The following is an 18854-nucleotide window of genomic DNA, read 5'->3' on the forward strand; positions in this document are numbered from 1 at the left end:
CCTTGGGAAAGTAACTGGGAAGGTCCCTTGAGATCATAGAAGCCATGGGACAAGTCATGATTCTTATGCAACGAGCATCTAATGTGGTTAAAAATACCCGCAGACAACATAGAGCGTGGGTACATGTCGATCAGTGCAAATTGTATATTGCAAAATAATGATACTGCATTTCTTTTAGGAAGAAATGGATTCCAATAAGAGCTGGAATACGAAACACCATGGCCTTGATGGAAGGGAATCAACACCAATCCTTCAGGAGAAGACGACATTTCCCAGGAAAAGCTACTATCTGATGGGAATCACATTTCTGCTGCTATGTACTATTTCAACTGTGATCTACGCAGAAGATATTTTGCATCGTGGAACCAACACTAGTGAAGTGAATGAACCTTCCGAAAGAACTCTACATTCGAGGAAACCAAGAGGATCAAGTCTACAAAACTTAATAGATGAAGACATACCGGACAATTCAGTAGATTCAGTAGATATTACCGGAAACATTTGCATGTGTTACGGTGTAAAATGCTGTATTGAGTTACACTTCATACACGGCACTGACATAATATTACATGCTGTCACAGGACCTAAGGCTGGGTTTATACAGTTACAAGGAGATTATGTACACAATAATAAGACAAGCACATGGGAATGTAATCCTACAGATGTGTTATACTGGAATATAGAGATAAGAGGTGAAGAAAAGGTTCTGTGGTTGGGTGATATTACAAATGATATGATCGCAAAAGGGAAAGTTGGAACATCCAAAACAGATATTTGGTTAAAGACACAACTTTTTGGGAAAATTTTAGATCCTTCATTACTTTCTATTACAGAGGGAGATGAAGATTGGGTAAAAACATGGAACTTCCAGATAACTAGAGAACCAGTACAAGTACAGGTATCTGTAATTTTTACAGTAACAAATACTATAGTTCCAGAAGTAAAGGTCACCCCACAAGCAGTACATAGTCAAGAAAATATGTCTTCTTTATTATCAAAATGCAACACAAGGTTAGAATTACCTTCGGAATCTCTGTTAACATGGACCAAAGATAGATTATTTTTGGGAAGTTTTTCAAATGGTCCAATAAATATTATACACAGAGGTCAATCCGGTAATGTGAGATGGTTAAATAAGATTTTTATTTTTTCTGTAGATAATCCATCTCCTAAGGATTCCGGACTTTACCAATTTTGCGTTTTAACGAAAAATAATTACAAACAATGTAAAGATGTAAATGTGAATATATGGTCAGCAGTGGATAATGTATGCACACAGACAAAATTTCAACCATCTACTCCTTTCCAAATAAACCAATTCCAATCTAAACTTCTATTACGAGAAGGAGTGTTTGTGACTATGATATGGACTTTTATCATGTCTAATTGGAAAATCTCTTCTAGATATCCCCAGTGTCAATCACATCTCATTAACATGGAAATGGCAATAAAACGATGGTTTGGGAAAAGAACCCCAGCACAAGTTAGAAGTAAGAGGGGAGTGTTAGAAGGTATTTTGGGGGGATTAGGAACAGTGGGAAGTCTAATTAACACTATGGACATACATACACTTAAATCAGATTTGGATAATGTGAGGTATATTGGAGGTAAAGGGGTAAAGATTCAGAAAAGTTTGAATCAAGTCCTTGAAAAGATGGTTTTGAACACTGCTGTTGTATTGGGATCTTCCGTGTCACATCTACAAGATGCTACTTTAGCTTTAATAGAAAGTGAACAGGAATCCCAAGTGGCCAAAACGTGTCTAGAAATTCAGATTGAATATTCCACCAATCTGAAAATGATTGCACAAGCATTACAAAGTGGAATTACACCTTTAGGACTAATGAGGAATTTGCCTACAGAATATAATTTTGCATTAAATCATATAGATTTGTGGATAAATAAGTGGTTAGGATGTGAACAGAACATTTGTGTAGGAACATCACTGATTCCGGTGTCGGGAAGAGAAGAAACCCTGGTTCCTATAACTGTTCTGGGAATCCCTGTTAGTCGTACACAATTGCTATATTATCAATTACAGTACACAGATTTCGCATTTGACGGTACAAACACTGAACAATTAGACATTTCCTCATGCTTAAATTTTGTTTCTAAGGTAATGTGTTTACCTGGACAGGATAAAGTCATTTACCATTCATGTTTCCATAATCATACCTCATGTCATGCCAGAGTTGAGAATGTGCACACGATCCATGACTTAGTGACACCAGTAAGCGCTAATAAGATTCCAAGTTATGTCAGAAAAAGAAGTTGTTTCTGCATTCTCCATCTTGTGTACATGCTGAAAAATCTGACAATAGGTTTATATTGTATCGAGGGAAATGTGAAAACTCTCTCAAAGAAGGAAGGAAGTATTAATATTACGTCAATTTGTCCCAAATAAATAATTTTCCTTGGAATATGTGGACAAATGAGATAAAGAAAGACAAGGGTTTGTTAACAAAACAATTAAAAGAAGCTGAGATTGTATTCAGACATGAGCAAGGGAATTTAAATAATATTGAACATGAATGGACAAGTATGTCAGGTGCATCTTGGTGGAGAAATTTAGGAAAATCAGTAAATAGTTGGTCACAATCTTCAGCGAAAATGGCAGCAGGAAATGTATTATCTAATCCGATTGTTATAATATTTATTATAGTTTTGCTGTGTATAATATATCAAATAGTTATTATGTGTAAAAGTAAGAATATTTATAAAAAGATAAAGACAGAAATTAAAAAGGAAGATGATATTCTAAGAGAAATGCTAAAAAGAAAAATATAACTCTCTAATTTAATTTTATTTTAGTCTCCAAAATTTAGATGACATTCAAGACAGATGTTGATACAAGGTTTTCAGAATAAAGAATGAATGTGATACGAATGGTGAGAGAAAGAGTTTAGGATTGATTATGTTATTTTTCAAATCATAATCAGGGGGGAATGTAAAATCTTAATAATAATAATATTAATGCAACGTATATACAGAGATCAATTATTGAACAGACGCTCTGGGTAGTGTGTGTGTGCAAGCCATTCTGGAGATCTTGGCTTATACATCTATTCTCTGTATGTCAAAAGTAAAAGGATACTTGTCATATTTAGGCTATATGTGGATTACTTATATTACTTGTAACTAACAAACAAAATATATTTAGATAATGTACTATGAGGTAATGTACAGAACCAATATTTTGCAAGCTACTAGGTTTTGCTAATATGGTAAGAGCTATGGATATAGCAGTAGGTCGCCATATGTGGTTAGGAGGTAGGAAAAATTAGTAACCAATGGAAGTCTATGGGTCAAAAGCGTATATAACGGAGACCCAGCACCAGTAGGGGGCAGACTTTCTCATTTCTTGAGAACTCTCCACATGGACCACATCATGCCTCAAAGACATACGTAAGACCTATGCTTAATTTCTCTCTATAATCCAATACTTGATTTGTGTGCTATGAACTTATGAATTTACGTTTTCTTCATTTGTAACCACTTTTTGAATGGACATTAAATAAGATTTGTTTTATCCACACAATTCAATTTTGCTTTCCTTTCCTATTCTAACCGTATTATTATTTGAAAAAATAAGGAACAGCTCAAATTACAAAAGCTATTTATGTATATATAGCTCAGAGTATAAGTTATCACCATATAGAGAGAACACATGGTATTGTGGGACATATATAATGACGTCTCTTAGGAGGGAGGGGGCTGTCACGTGGGGGCTGTCACTTCCTGCATTCACCATCATTCTCCATGGTCATCAGACAATTCACAGTAGGAAGGAACAACTGGTAGCCATGATGACTTCAGACTTCACACAGACAGACAGCTTTTACCATTCAGAACTTTGGGAAAGATGTGGAACAAACACTGATAGGAACAAATGGACAATCTGTTCGTAACTATTTCATCTATTTTATGTTTTGTTGCAATTTGGTTTTTCTGTGGACAATTCAATAAACCACTACATTTTTTATGAAAATATCATTACATTTTTCTTTAAGAGTAATGCACCTGGTAAATAGTCCTGATTAAATAAATGTGCAAAATAAGCATATTTAACACTATTCACCTACCCATAGCCTGTTACTATTCCACTCCACCACTCTTACTTGCTTCAGTATTTTCCTCTTATTCATCTCCTCCTACATGTTTCATGCTACTTTTTGATTCATGATGTTTTACTATGTGTATTAAACCCTTGAATAAAATTATATATTTTTAATATACCTCCTTTCAGTGGTGTGCTTGGATACTTGGTATCCATTTTCTAGGCTCTACAAAGGGAAAGAAGTAGCAAATGGCTTTAGAAAGTCCAGATGAACGGTCCAAACACGGGTTATGTTTACAAAAACAAGCATACGATATCTGTTCACTTAATCCTTTTAGGGTAAGTGAATCCATTCTGAAAATCCACTCAATTTCTCTTTTCAGCATATTCCTACCATGATCTTCCACCCGGGACTAGGTTTGACCACTTCTATCACAAAGAAGCAGATTGTATTCATCTCCCCATAGTGTGTCCCTCTCAATAGTCTTGCTAGTGGGGTATCATGATCATTTATGTCTCCCAAAGGTTCACTCTCCCTCCTTCTAAACTCTCTCCATTTTCCCTAGATAATCCAAGGGACAGAGATATGTGGCTACGTAGACTATGCCCGCAGTCTAATAATTTGAGAAGTCCCTCTGTTCTCCCAGTGGATGACCTTGTGAAAGATTTGTTGGATCTCATCCATTTACAGAAATGAGTCTCCACAGTTATAGAATCCGCACGACTTCCTATCCAGCCATTTACCCCCATATGTAGGTTTTTGGTGGAGACTGTACAAAATGATCTCTCATAGATTGTCCTCTCCTATAGGTGATCGTGCGGGTAGTCCCCACCATCTCCCTAGGGTCTGGATTTATTCTTACGATGTCTTAATGTCTCATAAGTACATTCCGGACGTGGCTATGTTTTCTATGAAACGTGCCAATAAGCCTTGTAATGTCATTTTGGGAACTGCCTTCTTTTTCCTTTTGTTTATTCAGTAAAAGGGACTGTCTATTCTTATTTTCTCCAAACGTGCGGACTGAATCTAGAATATATTGGGGATAGCCTTTATCCCTTATCCGGCCATACATCTCACCTGCTTGTCTATGAAATTCCCGGATACTAGAGCAGCTCCTCCTGAATCCAAGGAATTGCCCTTTGGGTATACCTTTCTGAGGGGGCTGGGTGGTGGCTGTCCCACTTTAGGAAGCTGTTGGTACTATATGGCCCCACAGACTCTCCCATATATCTATTCTCAGTTCCTTTTGATTTGACATTGGCATTGATCACTACAGGTATATGCTGGGACACATCAATCCAGTATGGGAGCAAGTGATCTTCAGGTCCATGCGTTCCAGCGCTGGAGTATGACACGAAACGGAGGATGCGCGTCACTTCTGGCCCGGAGCGCTCCAGCACTTTGCGTAATTTCCAGGCATGTTCTCTGGAACTTGGCGCGCCCTCCAGTATGCTTCTATCTATGAGTCCCAGTGTGGAACACATGTTGTGGTGCGGAGCATGTGCAGTACGATTGAATCTTTGTGTTCATTCAACAGATAATGAGGGGCTGTTTGAGGAGTAGTCTGGGCAAGTGGGTTATTGAAAAGGACCCTCCGATAGAGGACACATGTACATCATATATCATGAGCAGACATCATTATATTGGGCCTCCTGATGAGGCGGCAGGGTGAAAAACATTGAGGCACACTTTGATGGATGAGTGCTAATCTTGTTGTTACCCGGCTCAGATTGCTCCATATTTAATACGTTATCTGTGTGTCATAATTGGGTGGCGCTGGTTGTGGATACTAAGGATTCATTTAATAACTGAGCCTCCAAACACATGGGGTTTATTATATTTTTAAACCATTTGAGCTGGCAAAGTGTTGGGCTTTATTATATATATATATAGGATATTACAGGGACAGCGGCCAAGCAGTGGGGGCGCCAATGTCGAATTAATAAGGTGTCGAGCTCCACTGACGGGCAGAATTCAGTGAGTAGGGCTGGATTCTGTTCATCTTATGTTATCAGTAGATGTACGAGAGACGAGAGGCTGATGACCGCAGTGTTACCGTGTGGGTCAGTTCTACAGGGGGGATAGAGAGCTGGGGGGGTCTGTGAGCGAAGCTGGGGGTATACGGTGTATACAGTGCACACAGGGGGGTCTGTGACCGAAGCTGGGGGTATACGGGTGCATGCAGCGCACACAGGGGGGTCTGCGACTGAAGTTGGGAGTATACAGGTGTATACAGTGTACACAGGGGGGTCTGTGACCGAAGCTGGGGGTATATGGGTGTATACAGTGTACACAGGGGGGTCTGTGACCGAAGCTGGGGGTATCCGGGTGTATACAGTATACACAGGGGGGTCTGTGACCGAAGCTAGGGGTATACGGCTGTATACAGGGTGCACAGAGGGGTCTGCAACTGAAGCTGGGGGTATACGGGTGTATACAGAGTACACAGAGGGGTCTGTGACCGAAGCTGGGGGTATACGGGTGTATACAGCGTACACAGAGGGGTCTGTGACCAAAGCTGGGGGTATACGGGTGTATACAGTGTACACAGAGGGGTGTGCGGCCGAAGCTGGGGGTATACGGGTGTTTACAGTGTACACAGAGGGGTGTGAGGCCGAAGCTGGAGGGATACGGGTGTATACAGTGTACACAGAGGGGTCAGTGACCGAAGCTGGGGGTATATGGGTGTATAAAGCGTGCACAGAGGGGGTCTGTGACCAAAGCTGGGGGTATATGGGTGTATACAGCGTACACAGAGGGGTCTGTGACCAAAGCTGGGGGTATACGGGTGTATACAGCATACACAGAGGGGTCTGTGACCGAAGCTGGGGGTATATGGTTGGTCAGTACACAGGACCCCATACAAACAGGGCTCCGCTCAGTACATGCCAGGCTCTGCTCCGTATACACACGGCTCCGCTCCATACACCTCGTACACACACTGCTCTGCTCTGTACACCCTTTACACGCGGCTCCTCTACATCCACACTGTAAACCCCTCCTGACCCCACACATAAACTTCCCCTCATCCAGCACCATGACAACCAGCACAGCAGAGTCCTGAATATACACAGAGGCCCCTGATCATGTGACCCCTGACCCCTCCTCTCCTGTGACCTCATCACAGGTCCACAGGTCCTGTGCGCACACAGCAGCCATAGAAATCTCCGGCCATTGTGGTCTCATCACCCAACTTCTGCTCTTTCTCCTTCTTTTCTCGCAGGGGCCGCAGTGGATTTCATCCTAGATCCATAGAGCCGAATAGAAGAGCGATGTTCCTTCAGTCTGAGGGTAATTGATGGTGATATTTGTCCAACGTCCACTTTACAGAGTAAATCCCTCCAGGACTGTAGCAGGTAAAGACCCCAATATCCACCGGTGTCCCTTCTAATGGGGGGAAAGTACCAAAGAAAACCCATCATATCCCGAGAAAGAAGCCCTGTACCTGGAGACATCGGCCTCACTACGTCGCTGACCAATATACTACACACCTGTACAATACACTACATGGCTATGTTATATACTACGTAGCTATGTTATATACTACGTCACTGTGCAATATAGTACATAGCCTGTGCTATATACTGCCTACATATTCTAGAATACCCGATACGTTATAATCAGGCCACCATCTAGTCTCTTATAAAAGCCTCAAACTTCTATGTGTGAATAAGAGCTGATATCTAACGTGATAGAAGATTACAGTGCGGGGAAGACAGGAAACCTTCATATGGAGGCCGGTGGTGATGGAGTCAGTGACCGACTCTAGCCAAATCTGTCTCTAGAGCCGTAGTAGAAGATGAAGATGTCGTCCTCATTATGAAGTAGTTATTTCTCATGTCGCGTGTAATGAATATCTCCTGCAGTATTGCTAATGCCGATTCCAGGGTTGGTAAATGAGACGAGAATTAGCGTTATGGAAGATGAGTCTATGAGAAACGTATTCAGCTGCCGACTCCGAGGAGGAAACTGCTTGTTGTCTGTGGCCTAAATATATAGGATTTATTAGTAGATGTAAATAAGGAAACTAAATACTGTAAAATAATAAATCTCCTCATATGGTTCCCTTATTATCTCCAGTCAGGGCTGCCACTAGAAATTTCGGGGCCCCATACTGGCAAAATTTTTTGGGCCCCCTTGAAACTCCGCCCAGGCTCCACCCCAGCCCCGCCTCCAGGCTCCACCCCACGAACTGTCCACAGTCCCACCGCTCTCTCTTGGAAAATCTCCACTTCTCACCTATCACACATTAACAGTTCCCATCACCAGATCACACATATAGCCGGCAGCTTTTGTTTTGGCCAAAAGATTTTTTAAGCCGCCACCACAACAAGGTAGACACTTTTGGCCGGGCCCTACACTGCTGTAACCTACTAAATATTTGTTAAAATATGCAATACAATTTAGGTATATTTTTATTTATTTTTCGATTTTTAAAATGACCTATAATACTACATACAAGGAACAAATACCACAGCACTATGACCAGATGACATATTACCACCACAGTAATCAAATAATATAAAATACAAGGAACAAATACCGCTACACCATGACCAGACCACATATTACCACCACATCATGACCAGACCACATATTACCAACAATGACTGAATACTACAATACTGATCAGTAATAAAATAAAAAACCACAATACTATCACCATCAGTGCCATTATGCACAGGAGATCTGTAATTAGTAAGCAGTGTCTGTGTACAGGTAATACAGTGATCACTGGTGACATTACACACAGGAGCTCTGTATATAATGTATAGATAATACAGTGATCACTGGTGACATTGTACACAGGACCTCTGTATATAGTATACAGTGTATAGTGTAAGTGTATAGGTAACACTGACTCACCAGTGACGTCTCTAGGTGAAGTCCTTCATCTTTCATCCAGCACAGACCGCCATCACTTTATCCAGCCAGGACTCATCTCTGCAGGAAATAAAACAGTTATCTCGAGTTCCGCTTGTAGAACACATTACTTAATTTTCCCAACTTCTACATTACACCACATGAAGAAGGCAACATAGTATCACTCTACACAGTAACAGGACCGCCCCCCCATTTAAAACAGTATACTCAAAAAATAAAATAAATACATCACTGCAATAATAATATCCCTTAATTAGCCCCTATGGTAATATACGCCATCCTAGCCCCCGTGTGCCTCATTCCAGGCTCCAGCCATATGTTCTCCCATCCTGCCCTCATGAGTATCCATTCTGCCCCATATGATCTCCCCATCCTGCCCCATCTGTCTCCATCGTATCCATCCTGCCCCATCTGTCTCCATTCTGCCCCATCACTGTCCAGCACTCTGCACCATCTCTGTCCAGCACTCTGCACCATCTCTGTCCAGCACTCTGCACCATCTCTGTCCAGCACTCTGCACCATCTCTGTCCAGCACTCTGCACCATCTCTGTCCAGCACTCTGCACCATCTCTGTCCAGCACTCTGCACCATCTCTGTCCAGCACTCTGCACCATCTCTGTCCAGCACTCTGCACCATCTCTGTCCAGCACTCTGCACCTTCTCTGTCCAGCACTCTGCACCATCTCTGTCCAATCCTGCCCCATCTCTGTCCAGCACTCTGCCCCATCTCTGTCCAGCACTCTGCCCCATCTCTGTCCAGCACTCTGCCCCATCTCTGTCCAGCACTCTGCCCCATCTCTGTCCAGCACTCTGCCCCATCTCTGTCCAGCACTCTGCCCCGTGTCCAGCTTTCTGCCCCCCATGTGTCCAGCTTTCTACCCCCCATGTGTCCAGCTTTCTGCCCCCCCCGTGTCCAGCTTTCTGCCCCCCCGTGTCCAGCTTTCTGCCCTCCCCCCCCCGTGTCCAGCTTTCTGCCCCCCATGTGTCCAGCTTTCTACCCCCCATGTGTCCAGCTTTCTGCCCTCCCCGTGTCCAGCTTTCTGCCCCCCCCCGTGTCCAGCTTTCTGCCCTTCCCCCCCCCGTGTCCAGCTTTCTGCCCCCCCCTGTGTCCAGCTTTCTGCCCCCCTCCCGTGTCCAGCTTTCTGCCCCCCCGTGTCCAGCTTTCTGCCCTCCCCCCGTGTCCAGCTTTCTGCCCCCCCGTGTCCAGCTTTCTGCCCCCCCCCGTGTCCAGCTTTCTGCCCCCTCTGTGTCCAGCTTTCTGCCCCCCCTGTGTCCAGCTTTACTGCCCCCTCTGTGTCCAGCTTTACTGCCCCCTCTGTGTCCAGATTTACTGCCCCCTCTGTGTCCAGATTTACTGCCCCCTGTGTCCAGCTTTACTGCCCCCCTGTGTCCAGCCTTCTGCCCCCCCTGTGTCCAGCTTTACTGCCCCCCTGTGTCCAGCCTTCTGCCCCCCTGTGTCCAGCTTTACTGCCCCCCTGTGTCCAGCCTTCTGCCCCCCGTGTCCAGCTTTACTTCCCCCTCTGTGTCCAGCTTTACTTCCCCCTCTGTGTCCAGATTTACTGCCCCCTCTGTGTCCAGATTTACTGCCCCCTGTGTCCAGCTTTACTGCCCCCTGTGTCCAGCTTTACTGCCCCCTGTGTCCAGCTTTACTGCAACCCCTGTGTCCAGCTTTACTGCCCCCTCTGTGTCCAGATTTACTGCCCCCTGTGTCCAGCTTTACTGCCCCGTGTCCAGCTTTACTGCCCCCTGTGTCCAGCTTTACTGCCCCCTCTGTGTCCAGCCTTCTGCCCCCCCTGTGTCCAGCTTTACTGCCCCCTCTGTGTCCAGCTTTACTGCCCCCTCTGTGTCCAGCCTTCTGCCCCCCCTGTGTCCAGCCTTCTGCCCCCCCTGTGTCCAGCCTTCTGCCCCCCCTGTGTCCAGCTTTACTGCCCCCTGTGTCCAACCTTCTGCCCCCCGTGTCCAGCTTTACTGCCCCCCTGTGTCCAGCCTTACTGCCCCCCTGTGTCCAGCCTTCTGCCCCCCCTGTGTCCAGCTTTACTGCCCCCCTGTGTCCAGCCTTCTGCCCCCCCTGTGTCCAGCTTTACTGCCCCCCTGTGTCCAGCCTTCTGCCCCCCGTGTCCAGCTTTACTGCCCCCCTGTGTCCAGCGGCCTTCTGCCCCCGTGTCCAGCTTTACTGCCCCCTCTGTGTCCAGCTTTACTGCCCCCTCTGTGTCCAGCCTTCTGCCCCCCCTGTGTCCAGCTTTACTGCCCCCCTGTGTCCAGCCTTCTGCCCCCCGTGTCCAGCTTTACTGCCCTTCTGTGTCCAGCGGCCTTCTGCCCCCCCTGTGTCCAGCGGCCTTCTGCCCCCTCTGTGTCCAGCTTTACTGCCCCCTCTGTGTCCAGCCTTCTGCCCCCCCGTGTCCAGCTTTACTGCCCCCCCCCTGTGTCCAGCTTTACTGCCCCCCCTGTGTCCAGCTTTACTGCCCCCCTGTCGAGCGGCCTTCTGCCCCCCCTGTGTCCAGCTTTACTGCCCCCGTGTCCAGCGGCCTTCTGCCCCCTCTGTGTCCAGCTGCCTTCTGCCCCCTCTGTGTCCAGCTTTACTGCCCCCCTGTGTCCAGCGGCCTTCTGCCCTCTCTTTGTCCAGCCTTCTGCCCAAACCCCCCCCCCCGATCGATCGCCGCTCTCAATCGCCGCTCTCAATAGAAAAAAAAAAAAAGTTCTACTTACCTGCCGCGCTCCTGATCTCTCCACGCAGCTGCACTGTGCACTCGCCGGCGACTGACAATGACGTCAGACGCCGGCGACCTGCACGCTGCGGCTGGCGGCTGTTAACTATTGACGTGCGGGCGCGGGCCCGCATGTCAATAGCGTACAGCTGCAGCGCCGGCCGCCGCTAAGGGCCCGGTTCAGCCTGCGGCTGCCGGTAGGGGCCCGGTGAGCAGGTAAGAGGGGGCCCGATGCGGGCCCCTCTGCTCACCGGGCCCCTTACGCCAGTCACGGCTGTAATGCCCTGATGGCGGCCCTGTCTCCAGTAATTGTATTATTACTAGTGTTGAGCATTCCGATACCGCAAGTATCGGGTATCGGCCGATATTTGCGGTATCGGAATTCCGATACCGAATTCCGATACTTCCCGCGTATCGGATACCGGAATCGGAAGTTCCCAGAATTCAAACTGAACGCAGCAGCCAATGAGGAATGATTGGAAGTGTGGGCACATCCTGTTTAGCATGGTGGGCATGTAAGTACTGGCAAGGCTGTGATTGGCTGCTGAAATGATGTCACTCTGCACTATAAAAAACGCTGCCGCCATTTTGCGCTCACTCTGCTGTGATTTCAGTTAGGGACAGGACGCTGTGTTCTAACTAAGGGCCAGTTGAGATAGCTAATTGCTTTATTTTCCTTTCCAAAGGCTAATTTAGCAAAACGCTGTGTGTTCTTCACTGTTCACCTTGCTCTTGCCTTGCAGCGCTGTTTTAACAGCGTTCTGCAAGGTCTCTGTGTGTGTGTGTGCAGCCATATACCCGGTTGTATTCAGCTCAGGGGGGGTTCACACTGCCTCACACAGTTGTCCTTTTTTGCTCATAGTGCAGCCTGCTGCACATTTTTTCTCAAATTTCCTATTAGTGTTTTTCCAGCTCGCCCTGTAGTCTGTGTGCAGCCATAGCCGGTTGGATTCAGCTCAGGATGCGTTACTGCCTCATACCTTGAAAAAAAATTTCCTTTTTTTCAAATAGTGCAGCCTGTTTAAAATTTTTTTAAAAAATTTCCTATTAGTGTTTTTCCACCCGTCTCCAGCTAAATTGTGGAAAAACACTACATAGGATAACCTAGAGGGTTTTTTTTGGGCCTTGCAGCGCCGTTTACGGCTGTCTGCATGGTCTCTATGTGAGCGCAGCTCGGCCTGTAGTCTGTGTGCAGCCATAGCCGGTTGGATTCAGCTCAGGGTGCATTACTGCCTCATACCTTGAAAAAAAATTTCCTTTTTTTCAAATAGTGCAGCCTGTTTAAAATTTAAAAAAAATTTCCTATTAGTGTTTTTCCACCCGTCTCCAGCTAAATTGTGGAAAAACACTACATAGGATAACCTAGAGGGTTTTTTTTGGGCCTTGCAGCGCCGTTTACGGCTGTCTGCACGGTCTCTGTGTGAGCGCAGCTCGCCCTGTAGTCTGTGTGCAGCCATAGCCGGTTGGATTCAGCTCAGGGTGCGTTACTGCCTCATACCTTGAAAAAAAATTTCCTTTTTTTCAAATAGTGCAGCCTGTTTAAAATTTTTTAAAAAAATTTCCTATTAGTGTCTTTCCACCCGTCTCCAGCTAAATAGTGGAAAAACACTACATAGGATAACCTAGAGGAGGTTTTTTGGGCCTTGCAGCGCCGTTTACGGCTGTCTGCACGGTCTCCATGTGATTTAAACTAGCTCTGTAGCCCGATCTGCACAGAAAAAAAAAAAGTAAAGTTCACCAAACACAACTTAACACTTGTGTAGGCCACATTTGAAAAATAATAAAGTTTAGTCCACACTTTACAACATTAGTGTTTCTTACACCTGTTAGGAGGAGCATTTCAGGAATAAGCACACTAAGGCCTTAGTACTTTTCTGCTTATCTTTATCTGTCAACCAAGATGAAGAGGGCAGGGAGTAAGGCACGTGGGCGTGGGCACGGAGCAGGGAGAGGACGTGGTGATTCTGTGCTTGCTGCGGGCGCCGGTGACTCGTCGTCACTCAGTTTCAGCAGGGAACAGTCCTTCATGCGCAGCTTTGTCGGAGAGCGCCGTGCACCGCTGCTGCGTGAAGACCAAATTGAAGCCGTTGTCGGGTGGATGGCAGCTAACGCCTCGGCATCGACTTCAGTTAGTGCCACATCCTCTCAGGCACAGAGCACTGGAGAGCAGCCATCTGTCTCTTCACCACCTGCCAAATTGGCCAGGCAGTCAGAGAGCCCAGGACAGGAGCCGTCTCTACTTCTGTTCTCTGAATCTCTTGGCTTGGAAACAGGGGGCCAGCCAAGCAGCATTGGAGAAATGGAAGAAGATGCAGTGTGCAGTGATGCCCAACAGCTTTGTCTCTCTGACTCTGAAGAGGCGGGTGGGGCAGTGCCTCCGGTGACCACAGCGCAGTACGCATCTGATGATGAAACTCAGGTGCCGCTTTCTGGTGCGTACTGTGCTGCCGAGACTACCCAGGAGGAGCAGTTGGTGGCTGAGGGTAGTGGAGATGATGAGGTTGTTGACCCATCGTGGCGTGAGGAACAGGAAGGTGGTGGGAGCAGCTCTGAGGAAGAGCTTCCCCTTACGGGCCAAAGAGGGAGAGGGAGGGGGAAGACTGCGGAGCCTTTAGCCTCTACTTTGGCACCCGTTAGGAGCCTGTCTCTTTCCAAAGCCAAAAAGGGCGCTCCCAAGACTTGCAGTGCCTGGTCCTTGTTTGACACAGTTGCAGATGACATTTGTTTTGTCAAATGCAAGCTGTGTCATCAGAAAGTAAAAAGAGGGAAAAATGTCAGCAACCTCAATACCACAAATATGTGGAAACATGTGCGGACCAGGCACGCGGTGGAGTTACAGAAACAGACTGAAGATGTAGGCCAACCAACAGCGGCAGCTACCACCTCTTCAGCTCGTGTTGCCTCTTCCTCCAGCTCACGCACAGCTGGTTTGGCTTCCTCCCAGGATCGCCATGGAAGAACCTCTGGCACTGTTGTCCAGAGACCTTGTGTAATTCCACCCACAGCACCACCTTCCCAGTCATCCTCACACTCCCAGTCTACTCTACAGCCATCGGTAGTACAGGCATGGGAGAAAAGGCGGGCATTCTCGGCCAACCACCCCCGAGCACAGGCTCTGAATGCAGGCATTGCCAAACTGTTGTCCCTGGAAATGCTCTCGTTCAGGCTGGTGGAGACTGACAGCTTCCGTGACTTGATGGCATTGGCAGTCCCACAGTACAAGGTGCCCAGCCGCTTTTACTTCAGCAGGCAAGCTGTCCCTGCCCTGCACAGGCATGTTGAGGGAAACATAAAACATGCGTTACTGAACGCCGTCAGTAGCAAGGTCCACCTCACCACCGATGCGTGGACCAGTCAGCATGGACAGGGGCGATACATTTCCCTCACTGCCCATTGGGTTAATGTTGTTGAGCCAGGTACAGATCGTGCGAGTGGCGCAGGACGTGTCCTGCCCACTCCAAGGATTGCAGGAATCCAGTCTGTACGCATTGACTCCTCCTCTTACACAAGTTCCTCAGAATCAACTCTGCTGGAGCCGTCACAGTCCACCTCCACATGGACCCGTGAATGTTTACCTATGACCGACATGAGCACAGCCGTGGCCAAACGTCAGCAGGCCGTCTTGAAACTGGTTTCATTGGGGAATCGAAGCCACACAGCGCAGGAGCTCTGGAATGCCATCAAGCAGGAGAGCGATGTGTGGTTACTGCCAGCGAATCTCCAGCCAGGCATGGTAGTGTGTGATAATGGCCGAAATCTGGTGGCAGCTTTGGCCCTTGGCAACCTGTCTGGCACATGTGCTCAATTTGGTTGTGCAGAGTTTTCTGAGGGACTATCCGGATCTTGATGCCCTGCTGCACAAGGTCCGCCTAGAGTGTGCTCACTTGCGGCGTTCCAGCTTGGCCAGATCCCGCATTGCTGCTCTGCAGCGCAGATTCCGCCTTCCGGAACACCGCATCATATGTGACCTACCTACCCGGTGGAATTCCACGTTACATATGTTGGAGCGGTTGTGTGAGCAGCAGCAAGCAGTTATGGAGTACCAGCTGCATCAGGCGCAAAGAAGTCGCAGTCAGCGCCGATCTGACTTCACAACCACAGAGTGGGCCACTATGAAGGACGTCTGCCAGGTTTTGCGTCCTTTTGATTATTCCACGCGGATGGCAAGTGCAGATGATGCACTAGTCAGCATGACTGTCCCCCTTATCTGCCTGCTTCAGCAAACTTTGCAAGGTTTAAGGGATGATGTTGTGGAAGAGGTGGAGGATGAGGAGTCACCTTTTCCATCAGCTTCTGGAGAGTCAGCGCCACGTGGTTCCTCACAAAGGGGTACGCAGGGGCCAATTTGTGAGGAGGAGTCAATGGAGGAGGAAGAGCTCCATCCAGAGGAGGGAGCGACACAATTGTCCAGTGGTCAGTGTGTACAGCGAGGGTGGGGTGATGACGAGCGGGCAGAGATCATGTCTCAAGCAGGGGACAGCGTTTCTGGGCCAGTTGGCACTCTGCAGCACATGGTGGATTTCATGCTGCAGTGCCTGAGAAACGACCGCCGCATCGACCACATTCTCAACATGCCTGATTATTGGGTGTTCACCCTCCTCGATCCTCGCTACCGGGACAACGTCCAAAACCTCATCCCAGCGTTGACCCGGGAGCGTAAATTGCGGGAGTACCACGACACACTGGTGAATTCCATCATCTTCTCCTGTCCAACTGAGAGGAGTTCTGCTAGTGCTTTACAAAGCAGCTCAGTGCGTCGAGGCAGTGGGGGAGGCTCTGCCCAAAGAGGGAGCAGAAGCAGTGCCTCTGCCCAAGGCAAGCCCAGTATGGCATAACTCTGGCACACTTTTGTGTGCCCGCCCCAAATGTCTACACCATCACCGGCGGCTCCAGTCAGCAGGAGGCAACGGTTCCGTCAGATGGTGACAGACTACATGGCTTGCCCTCTTACTGTACTCCCAGACGGCTCTTCCCCGTTCAAGTTTTGGGTCTCTAAGCTGGATACATGGCCAGAGCTAAGCCAGTATGCATTGGAGGTGCTGGCTTGCCCTGCGGCTAGTGTCTTATCGGAACGTGTCTTTAGTGCCGCAGGTGGTGTACTAACAGACCGTCGCATGCGACTATCCTCCGATAACGTTGACCGGCTTACTTTCCTGAAAATGAACCAGGCCTGGATCTCGCAGGAATTTGCCACTCCTCTGCCTGATTAACCCCTTCAAGTCGCGGCCCTTTTTCATTTTTGCGTGTTCGTTTTTCGCTTCCCTCCTTCCCAGAGCCATAACTTTTTTATTTTTCCGTCAATATGGTCATGTGAGGGCTTATTTTTTGCGGGACATGTTGTACTTTTGAACGACACCATTGGTTTTACCATGTCTTTTACTAGAAAACGGGAAAAAAATTCCAAGTGCGGTGAAATTGCAAAAAAAGTGCAATCTCACACTTGTTTTTTGTTTGGCTTTTTTGCTAGGTTCACTAAATGCTAAAACTAACCTGCCATTATGATTCTCCAGGTCATTACGAGTTCATAGACACCTAACATGACTAGGTTATTTTTTATCTAAGTGGTGAAAAAAAATTCCAAACTTTGCTAAAAAAAAAAAAAAAAAAGTGCCTTTTTCCGATACCCGTAGCGTCTCCATTTTTCGTGATCTGGGGTTGGGTGAGGGCTTATTTTTTGCGTGCCGAGCTGATGTTTTTAATGATACCATTTTTGCGCAGATACGTTCTTTTGATCGCCCGTTATTGCATTTTAATGCAATGTCGCGGCGACCAAAAAAACGTAATTCTGGTGTTTCGGATTTTTTTCTCGCTACGCCATTTAGCGATCAGGTTAATGCTTTTTTTTAATTGATAGATCGGGCGATTCTGAACACGGCGATACCAAATACATGTAGGTTTGGTTTTTTTTTTATTGTTTTATTTAGGATGGGGCGAAAGGGGGGTGATTTAAACTTTTATATTTTTTATATTTTTTTCATATTTTTAAAAACATTTTTTTTTTACTTGTGCCATGCTTCAATAGCCTCCATGGGAGGCTAGAAGCTGGCATAGCCTGATCGGCTCTGCTACATAGCAGCGATCATCAGATCGCTGCTATGTAGCAGAAATGCAGGTGTGCTGTGAGCGCCGACCACAGGGGGGCGCTCACAGCAGACCTGCATCAGTAACCATAGAGGTCTCAAGGACCTCTATGGTTACCTTCCTGATGCATCGCCGACCCCCGATCATGTGACGGGGGTCGGCGATGACGTCATATCCGGCCGCCCGGCCGGATGCGGTAGTTAAATGCCGCTGTCTGTGTTTGACAGCGGCATTTAACAGGTTAATAGCGGCGGGTGAATAGCGATTTCACCCGCCGCTATTGCGCGCACATGTCAGCTGTACAAAACAGCTGACATGTCGCGACTTTGATGTGGGCTCACCGCCGGAGCCCACATCAAAGGGGGATTCACGGCATGCGCAGTAGATGTACGGCGCATGTCGTGAAGGGGTTAAGTAATTGGGTGTCATCCAGGTCTCCTGCTGTGTTCATCTTTCTACCACCTGAACTGCTATCCCTGGGCTCCAACACCGCCAGTTGCGGCTCAGAAGTGCAGGCTGCACAGTAAAAACATACGACCCAGTGTTATTGGGTTTCAGTAACGTCAGCTGATCCCCAGCTGTGTAGCCGGCAATGTGTCCTGCGACCGCCACGCTGGCACAACAACCTAAATGTAAGGGAACCTGCCCCCCCCCCCTGTCGTTTGTTACTGAAAGAGCCATCTTGTGCAGCAGTAATGCTGCACAAGGAAAAGGTAGCTCTTTTAGTTTAGCTCCTTGCACACGCAGAACTTAACACTTATAAAATGTGTTCACTGATACCGTTATACCGTCGTGGAGCTGGGACTTTCCTTCGTAATGTGACGCAGCACAGCCGTCATTCCTACCTCCTTGGTGCCATGCGCTGCCTCCTCAGCGTTGTTTTAAGCTGTCACGGAGCCTGCGCTGTTCTGTTATCCCTTGGGCATGCCCTATTTGCGCTGCCTGTCTTCTGACATAATTTGGTGTCAGGCTGGCTGCGCCTGTGCGGCCGCGCTGCCCGAGATCCCGCCTCGCAGTGTCTTCTGATTGAGTCACACTGCGGGCCTGGGATCCATGGGCATGCGCAGTGCATATCTTCCCCTCGGGCTCTCGCTCATTTCCCTCCGCCTTCTTGAGACTGAGCGC

At 47.4% G+C, this 18854-nt stretch overlaps 1 protein-coding gene across 1 annotated transcript in view; it reads left to right on the forward strand.

Annotated features, from left to right (window-relative positions):
• The window catches only part of LOC138662952 (zinc finger protein 585A-like), a 187238-nt gene that overhangs the window by 25501 nt on the left and 142883 nt on the right, over positions 1 to 18854 (forward strand). Inside the window, exon 5 of the mRNA XM_069748964.1 lies at positions 6929 to 6939. Within this exon, the coding sequence (XP_069605065.1) occupies positions 6929 to 6939 (11 nt within the window). The remainder of the gene's footprint in view (positions 1 to 6928; positions 6940 to 18854) is intronic.

This window comes from Ranitomeya imitator, chromosome 2 (genome assembly GCF_032444005.1).
Source record: "Ranitomeya imitator isolate aRanImi1 chromosome 2, aRanImi1.pri, whole genome shotgun sequence".
Lineage (NCBI taxonomy): Eukaryota > Metazoa > Chordata > Amphibia > Anura > Dendrobatidae > Ranitomeya > Ranitomeya imitator.